Source organism: Lactuca saligna, chromosome 9 (assembly GCF_052625555.1).
Source record: "Lactuca saligna cultivar CGN05327 chromosome 9, ASM5262555v1, whole genome shotgun sequence".
NCBI classification, from domain to species: Eukaryota; Viridiplantae; Streptophyta; class Magnoliopsida; order Asterales; family Asteraceae; genus Lactuca; species Lactuca saligna.
In genome coordinates, this window is record NC_136425.1 from 78,586,483 (window position 1) to 78,597,072 (window position 10,590).

A 10,590-nucleotide genomic window follows, 5' to 3' on the forward strand; every position below is an offset into this window, starting at 1 on the left:
ATCATGTTCGTCAAAGATGATCTCCTTGCTATTTGTTATCCATGTATTTTTTAGGGGTCTTTCCTCCTTTTCCGTCTTGGACACTTTTGGTGTGCCTTTTAGCTGCAAAATAAGAAGTTCCACAGATGTCAAATCCTCCGGAAATAACAATGATTACCTAGGCATCCGAGGGAGGGGATCCTGTCCTTTCTAAGATCTTCATAAGGTCCCACTCTTTTTTCCCTAGATCTTTCTTTTTTCCTTCCTAGGATCTCTTTGAGATAACCCTTGCTTAGGAGATAACTAATCTCCTTATGAGGGCTATGAAGTCCTCAATGGCGTGACATAAATCTTCGGGATATGCACACCACTTGGATTTTTCTTTCTAGTTGTTCGACTTTTCTCCTTCTTGGCCATCTTGCTTTGTCGCTAAGATTCTGCATGGCGAATATTAGGCCTGAAACATCTATAGAGAAGCAATATTGAGTGATTTTAGGAAATTCGTCTTCTTCCCCTTCATCTTCAAGGGCGTTAACCATGTGATGATCGAGTTTGAAATACAGTTTTAACTTATAGGATCTCTGGGTTAAGGATTCAGCCTTCCTGTTGGGATTGTCATCGGGACTCTCTTTTATATTTATGTCTTCTTCCAATCTGATGAACCTTAGTCCTCGGCTTCTGACTTCATCCTTACGTTTACATGGAGTCATCACAAGGTCTTCATAGAATGAAGAATCATTCTTCATACCCATTTTAAAGGCCTCCACGGTAGTGGTCATGTCGATGTTTGGTATGTTTAGAGCTTCCTTTCCAGGCCTACTTACAAAATACCTTAAGGATTCTTTGGGATCCTAGACCACACGATAAAGATCACTAGTGATCCTTTCGAACATTCTCCTGCAAGAAAATTGATTATTGAAAAGATTAACTAAATGACCAAAAGAGGTAATAGAATAAGGAGGAACATTAAGAAGCCATTTTAAGGTTGATCCTATAAGCGTCGATCCGAAGCCTTTGCATAAACATACTTCTTTCAAGTCTGGCGGAGTAGGGATGGTTTCCATTCTCTCCTAATATTGTACGATATGTTTTTCGGGATCTTTGGTTCCATCGTAAGGCTTCATGCTGGGAGTTTGGAAGTGCTTAGGATTTTCGGTATCAGTTATTGAGGGGATGAATCTTGAGATCCTGTGACTAGTGAGGGATGCTTCCGGTATGGGCTGGACCACCCCTGGTATGATTGAGATCATATGTCTTAGTTGTTGGAGTTCTTTGGCTATAATTGCACTTATTCATACATCAAGATCCATAGAGTTAGTATTGATAGTGTTACTATTAAAGAAGTTACCAGTATTTCTGTTATTAGTAGTATTAAAAGGTTTCATCAAGATCCCGGGTTACAGGAGTTCAGATGTTTGGGATTGTTCTCCTTGTTGGGGTAGCAACGAATGTTGGAACTGTCAATTTCGGGTGTTTCCCCAGGGATCCTGGATTGTCAAAATTCAGGATTCCCGGTTGCAAGATTGAGGGTGTCGCCTCCTGAGGTTTGTGGATCTCCACCCTTATCCTTTCCACTTCCTTAAACAACAGCTGAGCCACCTGTCGTGTCAACGCCTTCCTCATGGATAAGAGTTCGTTATTAGAGACCAAGGCAAGAGGGTCTTGGAATCCCAAGGATCCTGGAGCAACTAGATGGGTGCTCTTATTTGGTACATCAGAAGTTTCCCTCTGACCAGGGACTCCTCTTGGAGGAGGTAGAAGATTTTTCGAAGGAATAAAGGGAACAAAGGGAACAAAGGAAGAAGAAAAGGTTGGTTGTGTAGACATGATATCGAGGATTATAAACACCACGACCCCACGGTGGACGCCAAATATTTGTGGTCAAAAATCAATCAAATGAATATCAACCAAAGTGAATGAGAGGTTGTGGTGTTGTAGTTGAAATGATTATCGAAACTAGAACAAAACTACACAAGTGGTTTACAAGGAAAGCTATTGATCCTTGCTAAGATCTCCAACACAAAACCTTGGGAGGTGATAATGATCACTTACCTTGTTTAATTGTATTGACTGAAATGTGAATTACAGAAATGGAAGTATATTAACGAGTAGAAGTATTGCAGTAGGTCTAGTTGTGTATAGTATGGGAAGTAAATGTGTTTTTATAGTCTAGTCTAAGCAACCATAAGTCCGATATTTCTAGGATCCTCTTGGGATATATATATGAACCGTTGGTTTGACTTGGTATTTTCAGGTCTTTTGCCTGATTAAAATGTTTCTTCATTGAGAATAAGTCTTATATTGACTATTTTTGCACATGTGGGAAATAAACAAGACATATAGCCGTTAGATTATATTAAGAAATAATAATAACAACACTCAGGATCCTGACATGTATTTAGGGATTCTCAGATGTCTTCAAGATCCGGGATCCTAAATGGGATTCAGGATCTTGACCCTAGCAGTTATGCTTTTCAGTTTTAAAATACTTGGAAAACTCAAACAAGGACAAGAAACTGATTGTCACAAAATCTAATGTTAATCAAATTTTGTTAGCTTATAAGATATCGATTTTTACATAAAACATATTATTGGTTATTGTCATCGTCACATTACTTACAAAATTGGGATTTAGAACCTTAGAACATAAATAAGTTATCTTCTCCAATGATATCGACCACTTAATGAATAAAATTATTAATAAACTTAAAAAAAAAGTTCTCATTGAAGATGCTTTGAGAATAATAAAATTAAACAGTTTACTTTATGATGATACCTTTAAAAAAAAAGTTAACAATAGTGTTTTATAAATAACTATTCATTACCTAATTATAAAATGAACCACATCATAAACCTTAGAATACAATCTTGAAGCTCTTGAAATCGCGAGTTCAAGGTTTTTCCAAGCTTTGAAATCATTTTAAGAACTGCCCAAGAATATCATTTTCAAGATTTGAAGTTCAAAATGTTTTTTGAGTTCTGAAATTGTTTCAAATAGTCAAGGATTTTAGTTTGGTTTCCAAATCTTTGTTTATGTATCTAAATACTAATTTATTGGTTTGTTTTAGAGAAGAGAGAAAATATAATATAGAGTGAAACAAGAAATCTAAAAAATGTGTTCAAAACTCATACCGGACCATTAAAATATAGTTTGACCAGAGAAGATGACCAAAAAAATTATACTTGGCCGGAAAATATATCGGAAACTGACAAAACCCCTATTACCGCCTTAGCGGTCATAAGAGTATGATGTGAAATTTAAAAAAAAATCCATAAACAAATAAAACATAAAAAATAATACAATGACCAACTATAAACAAAATGAAAATTTATTATCCTTCTTAATCATTATCTTTGGATTCAAACCCCACACCCTTTATCTCATTAATTTTCAAATTAATGTTGAAAAATGTATGAGATATTTACTTATATGTTATGAATAAAAATGTGTAGGATTTGACTTATGATTTTTACATAGAGCTAGATATTTTAAACAATAATCTTTTATACCAATTTATAAAAATATAAATGATGATGTGATCTAAGAATTAATATTGAAGAAGTGTTTACAACGTGAGGGCTTCTCCCCGTGACCTCCGGCAACACCCCACCACCCCCTCTTTCTGTCTCCCATTACTCTCTCTCTCTCTCTCTCTCTCTCTCTCTCTCTCTGTATTGGAGTTGGTAGAAAAACTAGAAATCGTAACTGGAGAGCAGAGTCACTCACTCGCACATACTTACACACAGCTTTCTCCCTTTTCATCGTTTCATTTTTAGCAGAAAATCAAGGGGTTGAGACGCTTGTAGTGCGGACTAGATACTAGATCGATAACATTACAGAATCCGAAGATGAAGGCCAAATCACCAATTTTGAATTCTCCTATTGTCACTCTCGAACATAAGAGGTACAATTACGCCTATCTTATCACTTTGACATCCGTTTCATTAGGGCGTTGCACCGCATTTTACTCGCTTACTCTGTCTATGTCACTGGATCTATATCAAGCACCATTGTGACTTGCAATCAGGATATTTGTTTGTTTTTTCTGGTTCCTTTGTGGTATTGATCGTGTAAAGCTTTAATCATGTCAGTTTTCTTAATGCCACTTTGGGAACTCCGAGAATTTTGAATTTTAATGCTGAGCCTGTGATTTATCGGAAGATATTTGTGAGCTTATTAACCGGATCGTTGTTGATTTCACTTGATTAACTTTGTGATAAATGTTGGTGATACGACAGAGATGCTTATGGTTTTGCTGTGAGACCTCAACATGTACAGAGATACCGCGAATATTCAAGCATTTACAAGGTACGCCTCTCTCCATCTCTTCATCTCTTCATCCCCTTTCTTATCCACCTTTCACTTTCTGATGGGAACTTCATTTGTACAATTTTCATGGATTTAGGAGGAAGAGGAGGAACGATCCGATAGGTGGAAGGATTTCCTTGAACGACAATCAGAGTCTGCTCAGGCTTCTGGACAGGAAACAGTTGATAGCTCTGATAAAGCCACAGAAGGGGATGACGAAGCTCAAAAGGAAGAAGCGCCTGCAACTCATCAAGCACAGATATGGGCTCACATTAGACCATCCCTTAGAGCCATTGAAGATATAATGAATGCCCGTGTTAAGCAGAAGATAGCTGTTGCTAAAACCGAGAAACTCGATGAAACCAAAAACCCTGCTTTGTTTGAAGCTTCCACACCTGTGAAACCAAGCATTGAAGATGACTCTGAAGAAGAGTTTTACGATATGGAGAGGTCAGAATCGGACCCAACTCCACAACTCCCTTCAACTGTAAATGCCTCTACGGAATCATCAATTCCATGGAAAGAAGAGTTGGAATGTCTTGTCCAGGGTGGAGTCCCAATGGCTCTTAGAGGAGAGGTAAGTAAGGCTGCATTTCCAATTTCATCGCTTCTATTCCTGTATTCATCACTTTTAAAACTGGATTTCCTCACTATCCACCATTTATTGCAGCTTTGGCAAGCTTTTGTGGGTGTAAAGACACATCGCATTGAAAAATACTATCAAAACCTGTTAGATCATGATACAAAGAATGATAACATTATAGAAAATCAGATTTCACAAACAGAGAATGGAAGTAAGACATCAAGTGTCGAATCTGTAATATGCATACCTGAGAAATGGAAAGGGCAGATTGAGAAGGTGATTGTGTAGATCAACTTGAGTTCTTAGATTATAAATACCATTATCTTTATCAGCACTCCTAATTCCCAAATCATATGTAATTTTTCTTTCTTTTCATATGCAGGATTTGCCTAGAACATTTCCAGGTCATCCTGCTTTGGATGATGATGGGAGGAATGCTTTGAGACGTTTACTCACTGCTTATGCTAGACATAACCCCTCTGTTGGCTACTGTCAGGTACACATAAAATAAATATTATTATTTACTTCTTTACAACAATAAATATTATCGTTAATTGTTAATTGTTGGATTTCATATAGGCTATGAATTTTTTTGCTGGATTGTTACTACTGTTGATGCCCGAAGAAAATGCCTTTTGGTGGGTTTGCATTTTGATAAATCTTGATCGTATTTTTCATCTTTTAACGTTTCCTGAATACTATATTGTTGATATGATATCAGGGCATTGATGGGAATTCTTGATGATTACTTTGAAGGGTATTATTCAGAAGAAATGATAGAGTCACAGGTATAGTTATTTTAATATTTCAATCACACTAACTAAATCAAGTTATGTTCATTTTAATATCATTTTATACAGTGTCACCTTGCTATTCTCAGGTTGATCAACTTGTCTTTGAGGAGTTGGTGCGTGAGAGGTTTCCCAAACTTGGTTTGTTTCATTTATTTATTTATTTATCATTGACATAAACATAAACATAAACATAATCCTAATTTTTTTTTTTGTGATTGATTCTGACACCTAATTATCTGATGCAGTGAATCATCTAGATTACCTTGGAGTTCAGGTAGCCTGGGTCTCTGGACCATGGTTTCTTTCAATATTTATGAACATGCTTCCTTGGGAAAGTGGTTAGCTTCTATCATTCTATGTTTAATCACTGAAATTTCATTTATGTTTCTGATTAAATGCAATAAATAACATCATCTTTTCTTTTCTTCTCATTATTGGTTGTTTTTTTAGTTCTTAGAGTGTGGGATGTGCTTCTATTTCAAGGAAATCGTGTCATGTTGTTTCAAACAGCTTTAGCTTTGATGGAGTTGTATGGTATGTATCTCGTTCTTTCTTTCTTTCTCTTGACTTTTGTCTCTTATTGTCAAAGATATCAACTTTTAAATTTTTGTTTTTTTGTTGCATATAATTTATGTTGATTCAGCATTGTGTAGGGCCCGCATTAGTGACAACAAAAGACGCGGGAGATGCCATCACGTTGCTTCAGTCATTAGCTGGATCAACTTTTGACAGTAGTCAACTTGTGTTGACTGCTTGCATGGGTTATCAAAATGTAGATGAATCAAGATTACAAGTTTTAAGAAATAAACACAGGCCAGCTGTTGAAGCTGCACTTGAGGAAAGATCAAAAGGGCTTCTAATGTTGAAAGAAAATAAACCAGGGGTAAAATTGTCAAACGGTGTATTGTCAAGGATGAGTTCCGAATCTTCTAATGGAGATGAACTTTATTTGGGTGTTTCAGAGGATGTGGAGATTAATTCCCTTCCAGATCTTCAAGAACAGGTTTTCTCATTTTCCATTAGAAATAGCAGTGTACTTCTGTTTTTTTTTAATTTTTAATTTTTGTTTTTTTTTTTTAAAGATTTTGTGGCTGAAGAACGAGTTGTGCACGATTCTAGAGGAAAAACGATCAGCAACACTCAGGTGAATAGATTTATTTATTTATTTATAAATAAAAACATGATGTTTTATTTTTAAATTTGTAGAGCTGATGAGCTGGAAACTGCTCTAATGGAGATGGTGAAGGAAGATAACAGAAGAGAATTAAGTGCAAAGGTAGCTTCTGTTGCTCTATTTTATTTTCATTGATTTTTTTTTATATACTATAATTAGAAATATTCTAAAAAAAAAAATATATTTTACAATGATATTTAGGTTGAAAAGTTAACGCGAGAAGTAGCAGAGTTACACCAAGCTCTTGCTTGCAAACAAGAACAGGAGAATGCAATGCTTCAGGTTTTAATTTAATTTTTAAATAAAAAGTGTGACAACTGTGGGGCCCTTATATTATATATTAAATTTTTTTTTTTTTTTGAAGGTTCTGATGAGAGTAGAGCAAGAACAACGGGTGACTGAGGATGCGCGTGTATATGCTGAGCAAGATGCAGCAGCCCAAAGATATGCAGCTCAAGTCCTTCAGGTTTCTTTATAATTAGAGACCCACAAAATGAAAAATGTTAAATGACGAAAAAGGACGTAATGTTTTTTTTAAAGTATTATATATAAATATAGTATTATTCAGGAAAAATATGAAGCAGCAACTACTTCACTTGGTGAAATGGAGGAGAGACTTGTTATGGCAGAGTCGATGTTGGAGGCTACCTTGCAATACCAATCTGGTCAACATAAAGCTCAGCCTTCCCCAAGGTATACTCCTACTCTTCCCTTTTAATTTCATGTAAGGGTAAAAAAGTAAATAACCATAGCCATTGAATTTGTGCTTTCATTTTTATTATTATCTGAATAACTTCTCTTTGTTCTTTAGATCAACAAATCAAGAACCTTCAAGAAAGATTAGTCTTTTTGGACTTGGGTGGCGGGATAAGAACAAGGTTTGTTTGTTACTGTATTACTTATTATTTTTATTATGATGTTTCATTCCATTTTTACCCTTGCAACTTTCATTTATAGAGAGAGATAAAAAAAAAAAAAAAAAAAAAGGTAAAAAATAGATTTCGCAATGTTAAACTTGTCTTGAAAATTACAGGAAAAGTTGGGTGAAGAAGCAAATCATGTAAAGTCTAGTGATGAGTTAAAGAGTAATGGTCTTCAAATGGAGGAGGTGTCCCTGGGTTGATGTGATGTAGCACTATTATGCTATATTGACTTGTACCTCTTGAAGTAAAAGTTGTACTATTGCTATGGGTTTGACCATTGTAACACTTGAATATAATATATATTATTTGTTTCACAAGTATACCCTAGTAGCATTTTGTTCGTATTGTTTTTCACACACATATATATTGTTTTTTTTTTAATTGTTCATTAAGATTAAAAGAAATGAAAAGTTGGGAATCAAGGTATTGTAACCAAATAACATTTATTATACAGTTTATCCTTTTCACTTAAGATTCTATTTAGTTTGTGTTTGACATACTATACTATAACTACATAGATAAATTATATTATTTTTCAAATTTTTTTATGGGATAATGATTTAAAAGGGTAATATATTATTTGATTTGTACACAACATTTATCCTTTCAATTTGTCAAACTATATACATTTAATCCTTATGACTGACTACTCCAAGTTATTAGGTAAAATGACTTATTAAGGTAATATATTTTTCACTTTGTATATATTTAGTCTTTAATATTTTTGTATACATTTAATCCTTAATATTTTTTTGTTTCAAAATAAATCATTTTTGTTTTTGTACTTATTCAATACTTATGAATATGAGACAATTATTGATGAAGTGTGTAGGGTTGTTGATGTTTATGTGTAACGTCTCATTTTCACAATAAATTTTTTTTATTTTTTAAATAAGGCAAAAGCCCCTGATTATAACCTGAAAACATAAACAACTGGGTAAGCATAAAGTTTAGTGAGTTTCCCCCAAAATACTTGATACAACAAACATATTATCATGCATAACGGGCCCACACTCATCAGATTGGAATACCTTAGCCTAATAAGTCATCGGACTGGAATGCCAACATGCAACAGGTCCAATCAGTTATCGGACTGGAATACCCAGGGTTCGTCAGCATGCTGCCTTAACCCAACGACTCTTCTCGAGCCTCTGTGCCTACGGCTTACAGCCGACCCGCACTAGGTATCTTGGCCTACAACATATAGCAGGACCACCTCAACCTATCCCACCATCATATGGCTATCCTACGTAAGATGTCGCGAGAAAAACCTAAAGAAATCATTCATAAGTACTGAATAAGTACAAAAACAAAAATGACTTATTTTGCAACAAAAAAAATATTAAAGACTAAATGTGTACAAAAATATTAAGGACTAAATATGTACAAAGTGAGAAATATATTAACCCTGTTAAGTCATTTTACCAGCTAACCTGGAGTAGTCGGTCATAAGGACTAAAAGGACTAAATGTGTACAGTTTAACAAGTTGAATGGGTAAATGTGAACGAAAAAAAATCAGTGGCTAAATGTGTACAAATCAAATAATATATTACCCTTTTACGTCATTATCCCATTTTTTAAAGTTGTTATGTTTGACAAGCAAACAAGTAGCTTATAAGTTACAGTGTATGAGATTTTATTTAAAAACAACTTATTGGCTTTTTGAGCAGTCAATAATTCAAAAAAAAGTGTGTGATAATGTAAGTCCCAAATCTGATGGATCCAAATCAGTGATCAATGAAATGCAAACAATCAAGTAGAGTGTAGAGTGTAGGAGTAGAAGAAGAATAACATCAAGCATGCACACATCTATTGCTCATAAATGTCAAGTACACCTTGAAAACACACACATACACGTCACTATTCTTCCGTTCAAAAGTATGAATTCACTTCAAAAACCATAATTATCTTCAACCGCACACTCTATGATTTTTCAAATTTGACACTGAATTGGCTCTGATACCAATTGTAAGTCCCTGATCTGCTTGTGTATCAATCAAATCCAATTGATGGTGCGGAATCTCAATCAATTGGATGATATTAGATCAGATAGAAGAGAAAAAGAAGAAGAATTAAGATGAATCTAATAATGTATTCAATAATATGAATGATGCTCCTTACAATAGATTCTCTCACACACTATTCTTCTCTCTAACTTTCTCTCTCTACAATATGCTCTTCATTTTCTCTCTCTTCTAGTCGTACACTCCTCTACACTCCTCACTATATATATATAGGATCTCCAGCCGTACACAGGAGTACGGCTGTACACAAATACACAAAAACTACATAAAAATATATTTTCTTAGAAAAACAAAGTATAAACCATATTTTCGACCCAACAATGAAAATAATTTCTCTTAAACTTTTTTAAAAACGAGATTTCAAAAAATTAGATTTTTTAACTTTTTAAAATTTGTTATAATTTTTTGGGTTGTAAAAGACAAATACTCCTAAAAACATATATAAACTAAAACAAATACTTTTAAAAAAACAATTTATTGATTTTTTCCACTACAAAAAACAACTCATTTTTTTCTAAATGTTTTTTTATGTCATTTTATATCTTTTAGATAGCTTATCAATTAGATTTACCAAACACTGTATCAACTAGTTTTTCAACTATCCGCTAGCTTTTTATATAACAACTCGTTTTCATATAACTACTACTAGTTTTTTAGCTATCAGTTAGTTTTTTTTGTCACATTGATATCAATTCCACTTCCGGACTCATTGACGTTAAACATAGTCTTAGACAATTTTTATCTCTTTGACATCAATTCTAGTCCTAATCTTCAAACACAAACTATGTTTGAAATATATTCTA

General features: G+C 34.2%; 1 protein-coding gene across 2 annotated transcripts; it reads left to right on the forward strand.

The window, feature by feature from the left end:
- The first annotated feature begins 3,545 nt into the window (after window positions 1-3,545).
- Window positions 3,546-8,082, forward strand: LOC145015429 (uncharacterized). Of its 2 annotated transcripts, XM_078973903.1 has the most exons (18): window positions 3,549-3,884; window positions 4,219-4,288; window positions 4,386-4,865; window positions 4,959-5,147; window positions 5,254-5,367; window positions 5,451-5,509; window positions 5,593-5,659; window positions 5,752-5,803; window positions 5,911-6,003; window positions 6,116-6,199; window positions 6,319-6,668; window positions 6,748-6,809; window positions 6,872-6,941; window positions 7,041-7,121; window positions 7,204-7,305; window positions 7,408-7,532; window positions 7,651-7,717; window positions 7,873-8,082. In XM_078973903.1, exons 1-18 carry the CDS (start codon window positions 3,829-3,831, stop codon window positions 7,960-7,962), a joined length of 2,211 nt encoding a protein of 736 aa, XP_078830029.1. In that variant the 5' UTR covers window positions 3,549-3,828; the 3' UTR covers window positions 7,963-8,082. The 2 variants fall into 2 exon arrangements, with proteins under 2 accessions (XP_078830030.1, XP_078830029.1); XM_078973904.1 differs by lacking the exons at window positions 7,651-7,717; window positions 7,873-8,082 and having other exon boundaries at window positions 3,546-3,884; window positions 7,398-7,532.
- Window positions 8,083-10,590: the final 2,508 nt, after the last annotated feature.